Raw genomic sequence first — 23,511 nt, forward strand, 5'->3', positions numbered from 1 at the left:
ATGCCACGAAGTTCACAAAGTCTGAAACATGACTATTGCAGCTTGCAATTTTGAGAAAGTTTGTGCATTTATTGTGTGCGACATGAAGCAGACAGTCTGTGGGCGTTCCATTTGCGGCTCAGACCATCCTCCACCTATCACCAAAAAGACACAAATGAAGTGCTAGACAAACCAATGCATGATGCCACAAAGGCCACATGTCAGCAGGAGCTTGATTGGTATTGAGTGATCACTCTGGAATCTCAGCTCTTTTCTGGTCCTCCAGCTAAAAGACAATGATAGATGGTGTTGTGAAGCAGTCAGTGTTTTCTGCTCAAAGTGGACGGTTAACAGCTATGAAATTGAAGGTGTGCCGTTAATTCCAGGTCAGCTCTCCACACTTACGAATTATTGATGAAGCTGACATGAAGAAAGCTGCCCACCCCTCATCAGAAGGCTTTAATCACACCACCAGATGGAGATGGCGGCTCTAAGGTCACCAGCCAAATAATTATTGAATGCCTAAGCTGGCCTTTGTAGTGTTGACCCTGGCGCCAAATCAGCACCCAAGGTCATCAAATGGGACGAATCGCAGGGGTCCCAACTTAAAGCATGTGAGGCCAACCAACTCCCCGGCAGCCTAAATCCTCACACAGACGCATTCATGGCTGTGTTCCCTGATCCCTACCACCAGTCCACTGATCCACCTGCTAACAGAGGTGTGACAGATCCCTGCCCAAAACAACGATGATGAAAATCAAACAGCCCTAGCCACACAAACACACATGGGCTGGGGATGTAGCCACACCTGCGAGTGTAATACGTGACGGCCCTTTTAAAGAGGATGAGGAAGGACAAGTGAGGATTGATCCGGTTTTTTTTATTAGCATGGTGTCACCTTCACTCACTCGGTATGATCACAATAGAGCTGAGCAATTTATGTAAAAAATAAATCTCAATATTTTGTAGCCTTTTGATGATATCCAATATATACACCCCTATATTTATTTGATAGATACATGCAAACTTGTTTTTTATCAGTCAAGAAACCACCATTTCAGCTAAACAGTCACTGGTGCCTAGAAATAGTAAAAAAAATTATTAAAATAAATATAGGGCATGTTTTACAGCAATGTATTGTTGCTAAAACATTAATAATGCCACACAGAGATTTCTATGTGATTTTTGAGTGATAATGCAATACGAATCAGCCTTCTGATTCATTAAAATTAAGAGGTTAAACTAAATTCACCAAACTGAAATCATCTTACCTATTCTAACATTGTTTTTACTTCTGAATTTCAAATCAGATACTGTATAAAAACAACGTCTTATCATATTCTTGGTGGTTGCTTGCTGAAATTAGGTTTTATGGTTCATGTCTCTCCTTAATTGTAGGTTTTGAGGATTTTTAGGAATGTATGGGATTTTTTTTCATCCGTTTACCAGGTGAAAATCACAAGTCTGATCACTTAGAAAATGAACAGCTCAAATCTCCTCAACAAGATGCATGCTTTCAGGTATCAGTAATGTCTGTAGCAAGAGTGATGTGGTTATAATGATGTCGAAGTCTTTGTGATTTTGAAATCAAAATCAAAGGAAGTCAGTAGTACTCTGAGAATAATGAGCAGTAACTAAAGATCATGTCTTGCACATCTATCCTTCTCTGAATGTGATTTATACACCTCAGCTAGTCATTTATCTGATGCTCACAGGCTGGACAAACATTTGCTCATCTGTCTAACCTTGAACAACCTTGACTGTGAGTGTTTTATGAGTTTTGAGATGGAAAATCATTAGAATAAAGCATCCACTTTTTTTACTGGTAAAGTCATATCGTTTTAGGAGCAGGCATTTTGTTTGGTTACTGCAGTAATATTAACATTTCACTTTTTGTGCCTTTGTAATATTTTGTTTTTGGTATTTATGTTTTATCCTGTAGATATGAAAGACATATTTTAGGAATTTGTTCACTCAAAAATAAATTCAGTGTTCAGTGGAACACAAGAGGTGTTTATTAGAATCTTCACACTGCTCTTTTTTCAATGCAATGCAAACACAGTGACCAGCATTATAGTCGTTATGACTTATTTATATTCTATATTCTGAAGTTATATAAATGTGAAATATAAATTTCCCTCTTGTAATAATAGTTCTACAACAGTCACAATGTTGATAAAGCTTGAGTATGATTTTTTTTTCTCAGTTACGTATAATATCATTTCAGAGACTAAATAATTACTGTAGGAAATAAGTAAAATAATCTTTAATGGTTACTATTTGGTAATGTGATCAGACTTGGTGCTTAGCATTTTGACTTGCTTGAGGTGAGCAACTGGCATGACTTGACTTGTCTAGCTTGATATTGACTTGCATTTCTTTCTTACTCCCACCTCAGCTTTTATAATATTGTTTATCTTTTTTTTTTGTTCTTCTGGAGTTTAATGACCCCTGGTCTCAGTATGCTTTCATTGTATGAAAAAGTACACCTCATACTGATTTGAAAGCAACATGAGGGTAAGTGAATGATGACAATTTTTTTTGGGGGGGGGGGGGGGGGGGGGGGGGATATTTAAATTAATCTGCTACAATATACTATAATTAAAATTAGTAATATTTAACATTTTATTAAAAAAAACTAGAGTAACAAATAAAAATAAAGCAATTTTTAAATAAATATATAATTCTGCTTGAATTCTGACTACTTTTGAGGGAGAACTGTCTCTTTCCCCAACACCAGGAACCACTAAACCCAAGGCAGTTTGGATACATGAGAACTCCCGTTGCTTTTAAAACCATGTTTACAAAAAAGTCTTCCTCTCCAAGCAACACAATCTAATGTAGCAATCCCCAAAAATCTCTAAACACACATACTGCAAACATGTGGAGAAATGCCTGCCAGCCTTGTACTTATTACACTATCAAACCTAATTGTTCTGTTTTGAAATAAAAAAAATTACATCTCATATTATCCCTTTAGGTATGTGTGCTGCTGTTTATTTTCCTTCTGTTTTAATGTGTATGATTGGAAGGGTGAGTGTTGTGATTGCTCAGCTCCAGAATTAGATTGTTAATGAAGTTTGGCTTAGCGCTGCATGCTTTGTGCTCTCAAATACAGTAACGTTCAAATACAGCGTTCACACTTCAAAGGCCATGGACTCACACCTGCAATATTGTGAGAAGCGATTGCAGCACCTGATAGAAGCTCATAGCGCCTGTAGCTCTAAGATGCCTTTGGCGAGGTACAGACATTTGCTAGGAAACACACCCACAGAGGTCCAAATGCTTCACTTTTCAGCTGTCTTATGTTTGTGTTTTTCCATACTTGTGTATATCAGTGCAGATCCATTAAGCACCCTCTGTTCATTGGATCCTCTGTTCTTAGATCAGTGTTGGCACGTTACAGGATTAGTATTAGTTTTGTTTTGTTTTTTAATGAAAATTGTGTCATCATTTTCTCATGTTGTCTTTCATAGAACACTAAAAGAGATGTTTAGCAGAATATTCATGCTGTGCTCTTCCATACAATGAAAACTTATAGTTACCAGGTATTGCACCAAAAGAAAGTACCATAAAATTTGTCCAATTAATTTGTGAACTATATTCCAAGTCTTATACTCTTATAGCTTTGGGTGAGTCCTGTTATGGACTGGCCATCCGTCCAGGATGTTTCCCTGCCTGACACAGGACAAGCAGTTTGGAGGATGGATGGATGGATGATGGATGGATGCTTTGTGTTAGGAACAGATCAAAATTTGGGAATGGATGTCAGATCTCGGCAGTATCTGTCCTCATGCATATTAATTCTATAGAAAAGAGCCGGATTCAGCTGAAAGAATGTTCAGATAGACATTTCCTTTTGTGTTCAACAGAAATTATGTCATGATAATGTTTAGGCAATGTGAGGGCAAAGTTGAGTTTTCAGTGTTGGTGTAACTGTTGTTTTAAGCATGAGGAAATTCGTAAAGGCACATCTTTGCCATTCAAAAAGTCAATCACACAAAGTTCCCCATGCATTACCCATTGGCAGAATTAAGGAAATGTAAGGTCTCTATGGCAACACAAGCAGCAAAAAACAATAAATATCCTTTTTATAGATGCTAGAGTTGCTTTGTTTCTCTCGTCAGTCTGAAAGGCTCGAGGGGGTATACAGTGACTGACAGGATGAGAGAGAGAGGGCCCAGGATGGATCTGCTTGTGTGTTTGCTGGTCTGTATGTATGTGTGTGTGTGTTTTAGTATTAGCTCATGTGTTGATGCCTCAGGCCCGCTTCATCAGTAGCATCAACCTCAACATCGACTTCACCTGCAAGTGCATGTGATCACTTTACATATTTTACTGAAGGCTTTTCACACTAGAGCTTTAACATAAAAAAGTTGAGTTCAGATTGTTGTGTTGGTGTGGAAGCTGTGTTGTCAACCTTATGTTGACTTTCACAAGATTTAAAAAATTCTTATGTATTCCGGGAAAATCTATTTATTGCAAGCCACATATAACCACAAATATATGTGTTTCAACAGTGAATGTGTTTTTAGAGGGTTCTTAACATGAAATTTTATTGTCTGCTGTAAGGAGCTCTAATATAGGGCAATCACGTGACATTTTCGGTTCAATTGATTGGTTCAAAATAAATGTAGGTCACACTTTTTTGGGGCTTTGTGCACCAGCCAAGCAACTGCCATTGAGAGAAATGAGAATGCTAATGGATAGCCCTACATCTAGGTATGTATTGAAAATAAATTCTGTGCTATCTATTAACAAAAGAAAAACATAAGCTGGGGGGCTCATCTTACCTTATATTAGGCCTCCTTGGCTGAGACAAACTGTTCGATTCTTATCTTTACAGGTTAATGATGGGCAGGAAGCATTACAGTGGTGGATTGCTACTCATATCGTCAACAAAGCAACCAGCAGTAAACTCCTTTTTTTCTGTCAATATTTTACTAATATCAGTTAGTTTGTAAGCAAGCAACAAAAAGACATCTGTCTGTTCACAAAAAAAAAAGAAACCTCGTATACTCATTTATCTCTTTGTTTTTTGCTGCTTTTTATGTTCTTGCTCTTAAAAGCTTGGTGGGGATTTTTTTCATGTCATATTCTTGTTTTGCAGATAAGGGTGTGATATTGTTCACTCTCTTCCTGTTAAGTGGTGATAAGTTGGCTTCTGATGAAAGGCCCATGTGCTGTTGTGGTGTCAGGCCTGGCCTTGAGCCCAGAGCTCCAGCCACACGCTGCCAACATGCCTGCCAGTCGCAGAGGTCACGGCAAAGCAACTCTCCGCACTTCCTGCCAGCTGATCCGGTGTCATGTGTCTGCACTCTCTGTTTCTAACACCCTCCTCTCCTGTGTTCTCTTTCATTACAGACCAACAGCAGGTTGAAGCTTCTTACATATACATATACATTACATATAATCAGAAGCTGGCCAAGTCTGCACAGGTAAACACGAGTGTTTGAATGTTCAGACAGACAGACAGACAGACAGACAGACAGACAGATAGATAGATAGATAGGGTGAGCATGATTTGACCAAATACAACATGTTCCTGGATCAACATCCTTGGAACATCATTCCAATCAACCAATCAGAATTGAGAGATAACCTTTCAGGAAATGTCAGTTTTAGGCTTACAATCAGGATAAGGTGCTTCTACACCCTTGTTAATCAGCTATCATTTCCCTCTGATCTTAGAAATAAATTATGGGTAGGGTAAGGTTTAGGGGTAGGGATCGGGGTAAGTCTGTATTTTTGGACAGTAATGTTGATCCATGATCAACAAAAGATGTTGATCCAGGAACATGTCTTACTTGGCAAAATCACTGTGATAGATAGATAGATAGATAGATAGATAGATAGATAGATAGATAGATAGATAGATAGATAGATAGATAGATAGATAGATAGATAGATAGATAGATAGATAGGCACATGTGTATTCTGTATTTCTGGAGCAATTCATGCATAATGCACATGCAAATATATGTGCATTAATTCATGCGCATTCCCTCAAACTTGAAAGTGATGCAGGGTGTGTTGTGGGGATCTTGTTTTTCTTTACCTCTCTTCGCCTGTCTCTTTCACACACTGTATGTATTTCTACTGTATGTAGAGTTGAGTGTATTTTCTAATGCTGTTTGGGAGTAGTAGTTTAGCGCCAAGTAGACTTCATGCAGTGTTGGGGGTAATATATTACAAGTAACGCAAGTTACGTAATCAGATTACTTTTTTCAAGTAACTAAAGTAACGCATTACTTCTTAATTTACTAGAGAATATCTGAGTTAATTTTCCAAATAAGTAACGCAAGTTACTTTTTTTTTCAATTTATTGATTGACAGCTCTCCTGTCCCCATGTTGAGAGAAATCAGAAGATGTTACTGTAGTTCAAAATAAATATGAATATGCATTAATTCATCTCACGCACACACAAAAAAACACATTCAGTATTTCTCAAAATGAATAAAAATAATGCAACTCAGAATATGACGCAAACCTGCAATAATTAAATATTAAACAACACAAATTTTCATTTATGTATTTAATCCCATTCTATTAACCAATGTCTCTGCTTCTGACCTTCGATGATCCAGTTCAACCGTACTAATAAGCAAAAATTACTCTAGACAAACATTTGTGTGTGTTTTTTATTGCTGAAGTGTGTTGAAATTTCTTCTTCTGCATTCTACTGTACGGACGTAAATTTACTTTCCCTTCAGCCTGAGGCTTATTCATTTCACTTTTGGTGTGAAAAGGCTTTTATATCTGCCAAAAATAGAACTTTTTTATTTTAAAAACAAACAAGCAAGCCCTGTCCAGATTTAAAAAGTAACGCAAAAGTTACATAACGCATTACTTTCCATAAAAAGTAACTAAGTAACGTAATTAGTTACTTTTTTATGGAGTAACGCAATATTGTAATGCATTACTTTTAAAAGTAACTTTCCCCAACACTGACTTCACGTATTCTCATCTCGAAATTACAGTAATTACGACATGGCGTGAATGCAGCATGAGATGCATGCTTAGGACTGCACATGTGCATTGGCTGGTCTAGCCTGAAAAATAAGCTTTTTTAATGCAATTTGAGGAAAAGAAACGACATTTATGAGACCGTCGTTGTCAGATTTTATTTGTGATTTCAGATATGAAATGTAATCGTAAGCTTGGTGAACCATTTTGGAGAATTTGATGTTTCCCCATTCAAAGAGATAGGAGCTGCACTTGCGTGCCCGAGAGGCGTTTCAAAGATGGCCGCCGGGTGACTTGACTCATAGATGTTACCTGTTTCATTAGCTTTTACTTTTCTCTTCCTGCTGATTTGTGCAACTAAGCCACCTTGTTAAATTGCTATTTCATGACGTTACATAGAAAATGGAAATCTACATCTGTGTATCTACATTCTGTGTAGCGGTAGTCATATTTTAGGACACACTCAGGAGCACACAATGACAACAAACACAAATCACCACAGAAAAAAGCAGACCTTTTTATATTAATACTTTTTTAAGAACTGATTACATTTGCTTAAAATAAAGCAGACTAATATTTAAGTCTCTAAAGTACATTCAAGCTTACAGTCATGTGTCTGAGAAACTGCAAATATTCATTACACAGTATCGTTTAGTCTCATTTATTTAAAGTGGCACTGATATAACTGCTAAAATAATAAATACAACATAGTTAGATTAGATATATCATCATATCACCCAGCCCTAAAACTTCTCAATATTAAAGCATTAAGCCATTGTTGACCTAACAGTATAACTTTCTGTAAAGCTGCTTTGAAACAATGTGTACTGTGACAAGTGCTGTACAAATAATTAAGTTTACTTAAATAAACCGTGCAAGATTCTTTACGAAGAGATATAAGAAGCAGAGGAGCACTACTTCGACAGAATAAAGGAAAGTAATGAGCTTGATCCGTACAAACTTGAGTAGTCGGTTATCTCAACGAGCTGCTGCAAATAACATTTCCAGATGTGTTTTCCTATCGTATTCATGGTTCTTACGCATTCAAGCAGTTCAATGCAAATCAGTGCATCTAAAGGGAAATTATAAAGGCACATTATGGTTAAGTTGTTTACCTCACTTTCACCATTGTGTTGCTTCTATTCTAGAAAGCTGAAAATTGGCTATGGCGGTTGATAATACAGCAAGTGTTCACCATTCCAGAGTGTTCTTAAGTTGGATAATGTAAGCATAATACAATATAAAATGTCTACATTCACTACTACTCAGTCTTTACTGTAGCTCCTGTGTCCTAAAATCCCACAATGCATTGCGTTGTTGATGTCAAGTTCCCATTCTCTATACGATGATTTTCATGTAAAGGTCAAAGCGTGGCATGACTCTTGTGTTGAGAGTGTGTTAAAGGCCTGATGCAAGTCATTTGAAACCAGATCATTTTTGTACCAGATAAATAATGCTGATTGGGTAAATGTATTATACATTATTACATTAATGTATTTGGTAAATGCTTTTATCCAAAGTGACTTACATTGCATTCACTGTCCATACATTTCATTAGTTCATGCACTCCATGGGAATCAAACCATGACCTTGGTGTTGTCAGTGACATGTTCAACTGTTTGAACTCCAAGGACATTACATAACTTACTGTAAATAGCTTCAATAGTTAACTGTGTCATTCCTACTATGCAGTACATTTTCATGTCTTCATATATTATAGAAAATATTAATCTCAACATTTTTTAAGAATTGTTCATGTCTCAATCATGAAATAAAGCGATGCATTTTATTATTTTCTTTTTACTTTGATTTGAGAGGATGTTGCCGTCTTTGTCATGTCCTCTGGTACTGCTGTAATTTCTGTAATGAAACATCTATTCATTTATTAATTTAAAATTTTTATGTTATTCTATCATTTATCAAACAGGATGTTTTACAGACAGATCAACTGACACCATTAAAATCAAAGAATTCATCAGCAGGTCATCACAGATCAGGTGGTCATAGTTGTTTGTGCTTTTCTTTCCCAAAATAAAATGTGTGAATTGAGTGAATGATTCAATTACTCGTTCATAAAAACAGTAACTTGTTGCCACCTGCTGGCGTAACGGTGTAACCTGCAGAAAGAGGAAAATTCCCCTACTAATGCACAGACTGACAGTCTGTCTGGAGCAAACACAGATGAGAGGAGGGATACAAACAGTGAAACAGACTGTATATAGACACTCTTGGACGCCGCATGATCAGATTTCATATAATGTGTCGAAATAATGATCCAGATATAATGAGGACATTCAATGTGCTGCATAACAGGAATGACCCAACTCGATCACTCACAGTGACTAACTTTTTATTTTTTTAATTAAAATCTGATTTATTTCTATTTAGATTTATGTATTTTTTTAATAACTTGCGGTGTACTGCAGCTAATTACTTTATCACGCCTGCTTGCCTTGTCTGTAGTGAACTACTTTCAGTTAGGAGAAGCGTGGCAAACCGCAGTGTTAGAGTGGCTTCCTCAACACTTTTTTCCCCTCTGCCTTCGAAACAAAACTTGCCCTCTGAGATGTTGGACACGTGTGTTTCATTTTGTAGCCCCTGATAATGCTTGTTGCCCACTCTCCGTTCTCGGCCGTGATTTCACACTCAGGTCTAGTGGATGTCTGAGCTCTTATCTCTCTTCTATATCCCATCATGTGTGTTACTGAGGCCGGCCTCTGCCATGTGTTAAATATTAGATTTAATCTGCTCAGACTCCACACCATTACACTCGCTCGGGTTCAGAAGAATAACCTTCATTCTTCTCTGTGTGTAAGATTAACACAGAGCTGAACTCCTCAAACACTGTAGATGTTGTGAAAATGCACTGTTCAGTGTGAGGTTGTGGGCCTGTAATAATTGCCTCTCATTACCTTAGTCCCAGCTCAAACGCTCGCTCTTTTGATTCCAGTTCTCTCCACAACACAGAGCGCTGAACGTCAGGTTTACAAGCAGATGTGTGAAAACACAGGCCTATTAAATTACACAATGCTTGACATCAAAAGAACACACTTTGAGTGTGAGAGAAATAGAGTTCACAGGCGTTTTTCCCATTTCTAAATAACCTCTGAGAGGGCCACTGATGATTAATTCCTTTTCCGAGGCACAAAATTGGCATTCGCTGGATAAACATAGCTTTTCCTCTCTCTTGTTTCCCACTCGCATTTGGTGGGAACATGTCTTTGTTTAATACACATTAAATGTGCCTCCTCCACACCAAAGAACACAGGCCTCCGTTTGTTTACTCCTCTTGTAAGCTCTCTTGTTAGGAACAGTCCACCCAAAAGGACAAAAACTGAAACTTAAAAGTAGCATTATTTATTTAGTTTTGATTTTATTTTCAATTTGTATTTTCAATTTCATTTCGTTTTAGTTGTCATTTTTGGTGTTTATTTTATTTTAGTTTTTAGTTGTTATTTTTTCTAGTTTATAGTAACTGGTTTCATTTTTAAAAAGTTCAGGGTAACACTTTATTTCAAGGACCAATTCTCACTATTAACTAGTTGCTTATTAGCATGCATATTACTAGCATATTGGCTGTTTATTAGTACTTATAAAACACATATTAATGCCTTATTCTGCATGACCATATTTTAGATCCCTTAAAAGCACAACATCCAAAAACCACTAGAACAGTGTTATATATTTTGCTGACTTGTGTACTTACATTATCCCAAATGTTTCAAAGAATGTTTAAATCCAGAGAAATAAGCAATTTTAACTAGTGACACGGAGCGTGTCCATAGTGTCATTGTGTCGCCTGCCAATGACGTCATAACCCCTCGATTTCCTTGGTTTTGTTTTGTAGAAAACATGGAAACACCAAAGATGCTTTAATATGTTGTGCGTTTAATTAGACCGGTGACGACCGCACAGAGTAGCATAATAACAGAACTTTCAAATGTATCTAGTATGATAAAACAGCGCTGCTTTTTTTCCCCCACATACGCACGACCGGAAGGAGCGGAAGCGCTCGACTGTGGCATAATAAAAGCTCCGCTGCTTTCGAGCCATGTGTCACGCTCGTTCAGCGGCCTCGTTCCGCTTCGACGGCTTTCAGCCTCACCCTGCTTCATTCTACTAAGTTAATCAATCATTAGCTCATCCATGAACATGATTTCTGCCCGAGTCGCATCGGATTGCATCGGCTGTGGGGATGAAGACGACAACTCCCATGATTCCACACTCAGTCACAGCGTCATCAAACTACACCTTTGTCTCTTTGTTTATTTTGAATATGCGCCCTCTAGTGGCGAAAATTACATGTTGTGCCTTTAATCCTACATCATACCTAAACTTGATAACTACCTTGCTAACTATTAATAAGTCATAGTTAATAGTTAGTTAGTAGTGAGAATTGCTCCCCAAACTAAAGTGTCACCCAGTTCAGTTTAAATTTACTGCTGTTTCAGTTTAATTGCAGGTGGGTTGTAAAGATTTCCAATTTTAAAATATACCATGGTTCTAAAACGGAATTTTACTTGTGGCCATTTTTATTTTAGTTTGTTTTGAGGTTATAGAAATGATGGAGTGTTGACGTTCTTTTTGTACTATCTCTCACTATGTTTGTCATTGTATACAAGAAGAGCAGCATAACAATTCTTGAAAATGTCTCCTTTAATATGTCCTCTTGGCCTTGGAATAATAACCGTGAAAGAATGCTTTTGCTGTAGCGTCCCATAAGGCATTGCAAGGTTATATAGACAAGTGTCCTTTGAACTTCTGAAGCATGTACTAACCTATGCCATCAACAGACATCTCTCAGATGTACCCAAAGCTGTGTAATTGCATGTGAAATGCACCAATTAAATCCATACCGTGCCATGCATTGTCTAGAGGGATCTCAGCTCCGGCTATGAGCGTGCACTGTACTGGAGTGTTTTTAATTAGCATTTTGGATATCCATCTCCTCTTTGACTGGCCTTTAATCTCGCTAGTGTGTGAAGCTCTCCAGCTAATGATGAGGCAAGGTGTTATCCAAACAAGCTTTGCCTTCTACAGCTCTCCTTTCACCACCACCATCATATGGATATGTTTGCTGGAGTTGCTGCATTATTAATTTTTATTCATGTGCATATGAAAACAGTACAGCTCAGAGGTTTACACATTTGACTCTTTCAGATTTAATTTCATGCTAAAATAAACTATGTTGCTTCTCTTTTTAACATAGTAGCCACCAAATTACCATAGTTACTACAGCTACTTTTACTGTTTTAACTTGGATGTTGTGGTGTAAATTTAGTATCACACTACTTTAGTGCAAACTACTAAAGTAATCTGATCAAATAACAGATCACACCTCAACAATCGTATCATGATGTGGCTGTGGTTGACTTACTTTTAATGTGCTTCAGATCTGCACCAGGCTGTCTGATTAAATTATTTTATTTACAAGTGTGTTTTCTGTTATGTATTTAAATCATTTCAAACCACTATATCAAAGCTAGCTCTTAATGTTTTGGGTCTCTTCGAATTTCTGGTACCTTCTCAATCAGAGGTGTGATATTTTCTTCCTCAGTGGTCAGACTTACAGTTTTTGTATTGTGGCAAGACTTGCATTTAAAAATGTAGAGATCTAGAGAATCTAGAGAATTTCTTACATTGTAAAATGCGAGCATCCGCTTAGAACACCAAGTTCTGCAAATAACACTTACATTGTCTACAGTAAATGTAAAAATCTTGTTATAATTCATTTCTTTCTTTCTTTTTTTATGCCTTTAAGTTCTGATGTGAAGTTATCACAGTTTTACTAGTATTATCTACTGTAGTAACCTCGGTGATTTAGTAGAAACTATGATTAACTGTTTGTGCATTGATCCATCATTTCTGAAGATTCCCTAATGTCTCATTATATCACTGTTACGTATATGATCATCCAGCAGAAAGACATTAGGATACAGTCAAGACCTCGTAGCTACAGTGTAGCGTTTCTCTCAAACTAAAGAGAGGCTTTATAGTGAAAGAAGATGTGCTGAAGCCATTAACACCAAAATTCCCAAATATCAAGAGCGAGGAATAACAATCGAGGGACGAGTGTGTCCCTTCAGGCAAAAGACTTGATGCAAGAATCTGTATAGCCAAATAATTATTACCATGAGAACTTATGTTACCATAATAATGGGGCGTTTGGTGCTTTCATGTGGTTCGCCCCCTGACAAAATAAGCCTAATCTGTCCCTCTTTGTCCGCTCCAAGTTCACTCCCAACTCCCACACAATGAACGAATTCCAGTAAAACCGTTCCTCCAAACACTTCTGCACTATAAACAGTTATCTATCTAGGCCTGAGCTGCACCGCTGCCCTGCGCTGTGCTACTGCTGCTGCTCTCTTGGCTGCAGTTGAAATAGAATCTGAATTTGGCCTGCAAGATTTCAAAGGGCCAGTTTTTCTAATTTTCATTTCGCTAGAGCTTCATTAAACAGTCCGTCTTCTCTCTCCATGCTCCTCTGTTCTTTTTCAGTTTTCAGTTTTGTTTGGACAACAAAATTGATAACCATCGAAATCTGTTCATTAATAAAAACCAATAATGCATTACATGGGATTTTGATTTTACTTTTTTTATGGTCTTGACATATAATCATAAATGTTGCATAAGATTACAGAATGCAGATAAACATGCAAAGTAATTGGGCAAAATAATCAAGTTTTGCTTAAGACTTTCTCAAAAACAGTTTAAGGTGTTGACATAACACACTGTTGCTTATGCATAATCAGTGAAGTCATGTAAAATGTTTCAGTAGCATGTCATTTGCTCAGTTATTAATATAAAATTAAAATAGTGAAACCAGTGCTGTATGTCAGGCCTGTGTTCCTGTCTCTTGTGTTTTGTTCCCCAAGTTCTAGTTCTCCCTCGTGTTTCCTTATGCCCATATTTGGTTTGGTTTCCTGTTTTAGTTGTCTCATTATTAGTTGATTCCTCGCACCTGTCACCACATGTGTAGTCTGCCTCATGTTTTCTTGTCAAGTCTTAAACGTCATTCCATGTGTGTCTCCTGCGCTCCCTATGTTAGTGTTCCTTTTCTTTTGGTTTGTTTATTAAAAGTCAAGTTTTGAAAGTCATCTCCTCGTTTTCCTCCTACGCACCGTGACAGAAGACTCGACCACAAAAAGATGACTGACGTGCTGTGGGGTTTGCGTCAGGGCGGTCTGAGGTTGGAGCGATATGTGGAGGGTTTTCTCGAGCTCTCTAACCGGGTGAGCTGGCACGACGCCGCTCTAGGTGCGTGCTTCCTGCTGGGGTTGGAGGACGAGATAATCCTCTGCGATCTTCTTATGTGTGATTTTCCCCTGATCGAGCTGATTAATCTCATGCTGTTCCTAAATGGTTCAGATTTTGAAGTTGAAGAAGTAAAGAAACTTCCCGAGCCTCGTCATCCAACTCCCGCTGGAATGCGCAGCGTCGTGCCAGCTCACCCTATGCCGAGAACCTCCACATACCTCTCCAACGGCTCCTACCGCCTGCCCAACCCCAAATTCGCCGCTGTCCTCCGAAGCTCAAGCCCGCCAGCCAATCCGATGTCAGGCCCACCAGCCGCTACGAAGTCAAGACCACCGGCCGCACCGTTGTCAAGCCCGCCGGCCCCCATTGATGCAAGCCCGCCAGCTACCCAGTTCACCCGTAACCAAAGGAGGAGGACGAAGAGAAAAGGACTGTTCTCTGCCTTCATCCTAGCCCCAGAGCTCGCTCCAGCATCGGCTCCAGCCACAGAGCTCGCTCCAGCGTCGGCTCCAGCCCCAGAGCTCGCTCCAGTGTCGGCTCCAGCCCCTGAGTTGGCTCCAGTGCCAGCTCCTCGAAAGCACCTTGCTGTGCCTGCTCCTCCAGAGCACCCTCCAGTGCCAACTCCTCGTAAGCGCTTCGCAGTTCCCAAGTATAGCCCACAGAGGGCTCCAGTTCCCGAGTATAACCCAAGGAGGGCTCCTGTTCCTGAGTTTAGCCCAGGAAGGACTCCTGATCCCCAGTTAAGTCCAGGGAGGGCTCCTGATTCCTCATTTAGCCCAGGACAGGCTCCTGATCCTCAGTTCAGCCCTGGAAGGGCTCCAGATCTCCAGTTAAACCCAGGGAGGGCTCCTGATACCCCGTTTAGCCCAGGGAGGGCACCTAATCCCCCGTTGAGCCCGGGGAGGGCTCCAGAACCCTGTTAAGCCCTGGGAGGGCTCTGGATCCCCCATTAAGCCCAGGGAGGGCTCCAGATACTCAGTTAAGCCCAGGGAGGGCTCTGCCATGGGTCCCGAACGGGCGCCACCCTGGAGGCCTTCCGTCCTGGAACCCTGCTCCTGGAGGCCTCCAGAGTGACCACCCCAGTTATGTCAGGCCTGTGTTTCTGTCTCTTGTGTTTTGCTCACCAAGTTCTAGTTCTCACTCATGTTTCCTTATGCCCATATTTGGTTTGGTTTCCTGTTCTCGTTGTCTCGTTGTCTCATTATTAGTTTATTCATCGCACCTGTCTGTCCCTCGTTAAGTTTAGTATAAATGTGTAGTCTGCCTCATGTTTTCTTGTCGAGTCTTAAATGTCATTCTATGTGTGTTTCCTGCGCTCCCTATGTTAGTGTTCCTTTTCTTTTGGTTTGTTTATTAAAAGTCAAGTTTTGAAAGTCATCTCCTCGTCTCCTCGTTTCCCTCCTACGCACTGTGACACAGTATCAGTGTAGTCTGACATCAACTGTTTTTGTCATGTTGGGTTTTGCACAACCCTAGTTGAATCAGAAACAAGTCTTTTCTTAGTAGTGTTTTTAAGTCATTGCATGGATTGGCTTTTCTATAGAAATAACACTCATATATTCCCATTTAGTTTATGGAATTACAATTTAATAGTTTTAATGAAATTAGCACTCTTCAGTGTAGTTCACTGCCTTTTTTACTACAAAGAGTAGCTTGACTGTAGTTGAACTGCCTTAAGTTACAGAAGTTTCTCCAGCACTGAAGCTCTAAACCCATTTCTTCTTGGTTTGTTGACATTCAGAGCATATATTGTAGGTGATTGATTATGTAACACCAGCAGCTGAATTGAGATCTTAGCTTCCAGTGAAAAGACCTGCTGAAAACCTCAAAGACATTGCTGGAGACTGTGACTCCAGATGGCCAAGCATTAAATTCAGCAGAATCCATTATCTGAGTAATTAAAGCAAACCCCGAGGAGCTTGACTGATCACTGAGCTCAGGAGCCTGTTGCTGACATATCTGTTATAAGATGAACGAGCGTGTGTTTGGATGTGTCCACACAGGTGATAGCTGAGCTGCAGACGTCTCTGAGCAGCGTCAAGGAAGACAGCCGCCAGACGCAGCAGAGTCTAGAGAGACAACAACAGGAAGCGCAGAGCCGCTGGGAGACAGCTCAACAGAGATGCTGACCAAACCAGCAAGGTCAGGAAACACAAATACACATCATGTAATCTTATCAGCAAGCAGACTGTTAACAGGCAGCTGCGTGATAATAACAGTATAGCAAATAGGTATGATTTTGGTGTTGCAGGTGTGATATAAGCATCTCCAGATGCATATCAACACCGATTGAGTATTCAGTTACTTATTTCATATGCAAAGAGGTTAGCCAATCACACAGGAATTTTTAAAGGTACAGAAGCAAAACAAATTAAATACACATGAAAAACCTAAACATTTTTGGTGAGCAAACCTAGTGTAATAAGAGGATTTGGGCAACATAAGTGTAGAATATGGCCCAGCAAAATACTTTCATGTAAGTTGGCATGTTAACATCCTTAACAGAGAGGCTTCTTTAGATTCATCCAAATGATTTGTTCCGTTGTCTTTGCCAATCCATCATGGCTGACTGAGTGTTTTCAGCTCTTTATGTGTGTAACAACTGAAACAACTCCACACAAAAGGCCTCCAACATGCCTTTTTGCATGACAGAGGAGACGGTACAGAGTGCCGGAGTCTGGCCCGGCTTTTATGGAGTAGACATGACTCTGCTGTCCTTTGTGGAGCTTTCAAAGAGGGTTTGGGATCATGGCCGATTGGAGTGTGGTGTTTTTATGAGCGTTTTGAAGTGGTGACCCCTGCTTTGAGCTGCTCGGTTTTGTCACTAAGGCTCTAATGCTCTCTGTGTTCAGGGTCAGAATTAGAAATCACTCCTTTGGATCTGACCGCTGCTTTTCCTGTACTCTCCCAAACGGTGAATATGGTGTGTACGTCATAAACATTATAAGCACATGCTGAAATAGAAGCTGTGTTCAGAATGGAATACTAGCATTGTGCATTTAAAAAAATAATACTATGTGCAACAGTATGCAACAGTAAACTGTACAGTGGCATGCGAATGTTTGGGAACCCCTTGCAAAATCTGTGAAAATGTGAATAATTTTAACAAAATAAGAGAGATCATACAACATGCATGTTATTTTTGTATTTAGTACTGTCCTGAGTAAGATATTTTACATAAAATATGTTTACATTTAGTCCACAAGAAAAAAATAGCTGAAATTATTAAAATAACCCCATTCAAAAGTTTGGGAAATTACACTGTGAATAGCATTGATTAGATTTCCTGATATATCTCCTTTGTTTAACTGGATTTAATTTCTTCCTTAAAGGGGTCATATGATGCTTTTTTAAAGATCATTATTTTGTGTATTTGGTGTAACAGAATATGTTGACATGCTTTAATGTTCAAAAAACACATTATTTTTCAAATACTGTTCATTATTGTAAGTCCTCTATGCCCCGCCTTGTCATAGCAAAGTCAGAATTATCTCCTCTCCTAGGTTCATGAAACCGTCCATAAAATGCAGTGCTTTTGCTTTCGCCTAGAAACACACAGCGTCTCCCTGACATGCTGCATCAACACTAACTGAAACCAAGCCTTCTTTCTTTGCGTGAACATTTGGGCGGCATTATGCAAATATTTTCACATAGTGAGGTAGACATGTGGGGGCGTGTTAGAACGAGCCGTTTTAGGGGGGCGTGGCAGAGTCTTAACTTTGATAAAGAATATCTCTTTGGTTTTGAGACTTTAGTCTTTGCAACTTCAGGGATCTTATCTATGCACAATCAGCTTGTAACACTCCAAAGAGAAAGGAAAACTTGAAATCACATCATATGACCCCTTTAATGCCTAAACCATACTTGGAGTGTATGATCAAAAGTGCCAGTTCGATCAGAGTTTTATCAGTATGAATGAGTTAACTATGAAGGTTCTGACAGGATAGATACTGAAATTATGTGCAAGTGTGGAAACGATATCAGCTGCTAAAAGCTTCTTATAGCCTAATAAAGGAAACAACCTTTCCAGACCTGCATATGTCATGTGTTTCCCACAGTCTGCTGATTATTATGAATACAGTGTGACATGCATTTACAATGTCATAATCTGAAAACATACTCAGTACTTTACTGAAATAAATACTGACCTTTAGACTGTGTCAGCGCAATCACGATCTCCGGCTCTCTTGTTATGAGTGAGTTTCAGATTGACACAAGGTTCAGCAGATTAGGAGCATAATGGAGTCTAACTTGCTCTGTCAGTCAGGGATTGTAGTTTCTCCACGCAAAACCTTCAGTGTGCTCAGTGTTCCGAGTCCAGAGTGTTAACTGCTGTTAATGAGAGTCTAATTAATGACTAACTAGTTGATGTAAGTCCAGACATATGTATAGCATTACTGATAAGACAGAGAGAGAGAGAGAGAAAAGAATAGTTCAGGAAATAATGGTTTGCACAGCCTGTGTGTGTTTGGATGGTAAGAATAAGTGTGTCACACACTGACATTGTTGCCAAGTCGCACACTTCAAAGGCAGATTATGAAAGCTGAAGGGTTTGAGACAAAAAAAGAGCAGAAAGAAACATCAAAGTGTGGCACGTTTGAATGCAATAATTTCAAAACAGTTGTTCTGATTGCACTGTCTGCTATCAGATGTCTCTGTTGCTCATATTGCTTAAGATGAAACTCGTTTGTTTGTCAAGTCTCCTAAAGTCACACTTTCTCCACCCGAAAGCTTTAGAAAGACTGCTTATGAAAACCTTTCTTCTGTCTTTAATAGACTGTGCTACATACGTCTGTATAAGGCCCAAAATAGTCCTGTCAGAGTATATGTGTTACCTCTGTATGATTTTTTCATTCTTCTTATTTGCCCAGCTCATAGCAAACTTCTGAAAACATATAAAGCATGCAAGACTTGTTGATGGCATGTGCTTCTGTAGAAGCCACAAGTCAGTATGAATTCAACTTTTGGTAACACTTTAGTTTAGGTAACAAATTCTCACTATGAACTAGTTGCTCAGTAGCCTGCCCATATTTTAGATCCCTTAATCCTACCACATACTTAAACCTAACCACTTTAATAACTATTAATAAGCAGAAAATTAGGTGTTTATTGAGGTAAAAGTTAATAGTTAATTGAAGTTTTGTTTTAATGCCTATGGAGAGAATGAATGGGTAACAAACTTCTAGAACAAAGGCCTCTGCTCACATTGAGTGTGAAAGTGGCTGTTTGACCTCTTTTATTTTCATCTTCAAAGGCTCTATACAAATGCTGCAGAAGTTGTCTTCTAGAGCGTTTGGTTCACACTGATCCCCTCTCAGTAATCTTTTTTTCCCATAGATACCAGACATTGACATTGTCACAATGCATTCTGGTATTGCTGTATTGATGAAGCATGCATTAGAATGTGGCAAAAAACAGGTGACCTGAAATGCAGCCTACTGATTGTAAAGGCCTTCACATTCAAAGCACGTCTATGATGCCTTAAAATGTTCCCTAGGTAGGCTGCTGTCTTGCTGTTGAAACAGAGTGACTGCGTATTTTTGATGTACTGCTGTTAACCGTTTTTTTTTTGTTTTTTTTACCCTCTGTCTGATTGGCAGTAGCATGTGCTCCTACAACTAGTTCTTATGCAGATATGACTGTGGACATCCTTTCAGATACGTACCTGTGTTCAAAGCCATTCAGCCACATTGTGACTCACCTTGGTGCAGTTGTGTTCCTGCACGCAGATGGCAAGGAAGGACGCGTATGCTGGTCTGGTTTCAACCCACTGCTTAAACCCAGCAGTCCCATCATGCACAGCTGCTGTTTAAGCCTGGCTTTGCTCTCGAATTCTGCTGCCATGCCTGGCTGTGACATCAACAATAGCTCCCCACCTCCAGTGTCAAACCGCAGCACTTTGATCAGTGCCTCCATCACAGCAGGAGCCCTGCCATGCTGCACTCTTGCTCTGACATCACTCACGCAGCATGCGACAAATCTCGCAGAGCCTCATGCATCCGGGTCACATATGGCATGTGTCATTCTGATGCCGGCTTCTCTATTTATAACATACAGGAAGACAACATGAAGATATGTCCATGCTTTGTTGTCACTGCCAGCTTTAAGTTCATTAGTCTGCTCATCTGATCTAGTCTAGAATGGAAGTGTGATTTCCTCAGCCAAGCATACCTGCCTGTAACTTTCTAGTAATCCTGAAGACCTTGATTGGATTGTTCAAGTGTGTTTGATTAGGGTTGGAGCTAAACTCTGCATAAAAGTGGATCTCGAGGGCCAGAGTTGGGGTTCCCTGTGTTATGATGTTTTGAGTCATAGTCATAATATAACTAGTATATACAAAATACTGTATAAGTACCATTACGAATATATAAAGATTCAATGTACAGCATTCATAAATTGAACAAAAACACACCTGATGCACATTCTTTATTCATTATTTTGTAGAAGTAGAGTTAAAAATCTTTTTTGTAGATCCGTTTTGCTCCAACAAAAGTAACACGCTGAAAAAATATTAGCTTAAAAAAAATTATTCAACCGTTTGCATCAACTTTTTGAGTAATGACAACTTCCAATGAAATTATGTTCAACCAAGACACTACACTGAGTTAGAATAACTTAATTTGTAATGTAAACATATTTTTAAGTTGATTACTCAAAAGAAAAAAAAAGAACTTCAGCTAATGGATTTTTGGTCCTGGAACCAATTTATGCTATCTTTTTTTCAACACTTTATTTTAAGGACCAATTCTCACTATTAACTAGTTGCTTATTAGCATGCGTATTACTAGCATATTGTTTATTAGTGCTTATAAAGCACATATTAATGCCTTATTCTACATGACCATATTTTAGATCCCTTAATACCTAAACTTACCACAAAAACATTACAGCATAACAAAACAGAAATACTTTCAAATGTCAAACATAACAGCATTAAACACTAACAGGTCTTTCCCTTCACTAAAAAAACTATTCTTACTCTTCTTATCCAGTCCTATGCAAAGCATGCTGGGAACTAGAAATCCACTACCCAGTTTTCAGAGTTAACAAGACAATTTTATTGAGTTACTACAACTTAGAAATTCAATTAATGCAGAAATTTGAGTTTAAATTACACACAGTATTAAGTTAATGTGATGATCAACTTTATTGTGTAAAATGAACAAACTTCCCAGGAGGACTTGAACTAACTTTTTGTCTACCTAATTTGACAAGATTGTACCAAATGAATCTGAACCAACCATACTGTATGAAATACAAAATACTACATGAGTATTATTTTGTACTTCAATACAGTCTGTGACCCTATTGCTGCCCAATTTTGAGACTTGGCACACTGGTTGAGAACCGCTGTCCTGCTATATCCTGAGGTTTAGTCTCAAGGTCATGAACTCAATAATGACAAATCAGCACTTGTGAGGTTTAAACCTACAACCTTTCAGTCACCAGCCCAGATTTTTAACCACTAGACTACACCACCCCATGCTATCCCTACCCATCCTGCATCATGTCCCAGTCCAGAAGAGCTGCTGTGGTATAGTGTAGTGGTTAAAGCTCTGGGGCCGGATTCATGAAACATTCTTAAGAAGAAATTTCTTCTTAACTGCCATTTTCTTATTATTTTCTAACCTAAGAAAAAAACTTAAGAATATTTTGTATCCTCAAAAATTCTTCTTAAGATAATTCTTATCGTTTTGCTTATGATTGATCTCAAGACAAAACTTTAGAAGAATTCAAACTCTTGAAAAGAATCTTCAGTCACACTTCAGTCCAATTCTCACTATTAACAAACCATTACAACTTTTGCCTCAATAAACTCCTAGTTTACTGCTTATTAATAGTTAGTAAGGTAGTTGTTAAGTTTGGATATTGGGTAGGATTTGGGATGTAGAATATGGTCATGTACAATAAATGCTTAATAAGTACTAATAAACAGCCAATATGTTAAAAATAGAGATGCTAATAAGCAATTAGTTAATAGTGAGAAGTGGTCCCTATTAGGGGTTGCAAGAGCCACTTAACCCTAGGAACCTCTAGGGGGCAAGCAGTTTTGAGCTTCTGTGAGAAGCAATGAGTTTTGTTCATGTGGATGATGAGACAGGTGAAAAACACACTTTGTAGGAGGAATCGAGCCACTTAGATTGGAGCAGCTGCCCAGATCACACTAGCAGCTACATATAAATGCACTGGAAACCACCAAAGACATTATAGCATTCCCAGAGCAATGCACTGCTAAATTGCTCAGAACATCCTAGCAACTGTCTTGCTATACGCTGGCAACTATTCAGATCTTGGACCATGGTGTTGAGCTTTGCACAGACAACCACCACCTTTTCTTCAGAATATGTAGAAATCTAGCAATCAGACTGCAGCAGATGTTGAAGCACATGTTGAAATTATACTTTCAATTGCTCAGATGCGGCCCTCCACTGCTAGTCCTGCCTATAATTGATTCTTTCATGTGTGCTCATGTGTTCATTTGAGGTTGGGGGTTGATGTGTGTATTCTCAAGGCTATCTCAAACACACACACACACACTTTAAGATGTGTGTGTGATGCAGCAGCAACATGTTAAAACAGGTCTGATGAGAGAACGCGTCCTGACATGAGTTTTTGAATCCCACTGAATGTGTGTGTGTGTGTGTGTGTGTGTGTGTGTGTGTGTGTGTGTGTGTGGTTTGGGCAAAAGCGATTGAAACATTATGTATAAATCTTTTGTGTTCTGCAAAAGAAAGAAACTCTTACAGGTTTGGAGTGAAGTGGGTAAATAATGAGAGTAAATGATGAAAGTAATTGATATCAGAATTTTCATTTTTGGATGAACTAACCCTTGGACTGTAATGTCACTTACCCATCTTGTTTTTTTGTTGTTGTTTTTTTTGTCTGCTCAAGTTCAAGCCCATGGCATCTGGAACAAATGTGGGTAACACTTTAGAATAATGGTCCGTTGTTAACAAGTAACTATGCAGGAAATAATAGGTAGTACTACATTAACACTTAACTTAATACTATTAACTAATAGATAAGCAAGATTAACTAAGCAGTAAGCAGTAGCAAATTTAGGACGAAGGTAGTTCCCTATTAGATATTTGATAATTACTCAAAAATATATATCCTCATTGAGAACTACTTGAGAACTATGACCAATTAATAAAGAATAACCAATTAATTACTAATCATAACAGTAATGTCTTAAAAGTGAACAATTGGGTTCTTTGTGGAAACTCATTTATGAATATGATATCCCCCAAATAAGTCGGCTACAGGCTGAAATTGTGACTACTACTCTTACCAAAGGATGGATGTTC

The 23,511-nt window shown here is 38.7% G+C and overlaps 1 protein-coding gene across 1 annotated transcript in view; it reads left to right on the top strand.

The window, feature by feature from the left end:
- Nucleotides 1–23,511, top strand: part of LOC107555075 (centrosomal protein of 112 kDa-like) — a 161,680-nt gene that overhangs the window by 107,608 nt on the left and 30,561 nt on the right. The window contains 3 exon segments of the mRNA XM_016237772.1: nt 5,355–5,417; nt 16,207–16,310; nt 16,312–16,345. Of these exon segments, the coding sequence (XP_016093258.1) occupies nt 5,355–5,417; nt 16,207–16,310; nt 16,312–16,345 (201 nt within the window).

Source organism: Sinocyclocheilus grahami, unplaced genomic scaffold (assembly GCF_001515645.1).
Source record: "Sinocyclocheilus grahami isolate Dianchi unplaced genomic scaffold, SAMN03320097.WGS_v1.1 scaffold524.1, whole genome shotgun sequence".
Taxonomy (NCBI): domain Eukaryota; kingdom Metazoa; phylum Chordata; class Actinopteri; order Cypriniformes; family Cyprinidae; genus Sinocyclocheilus; species Sinocyclocheilus grahami.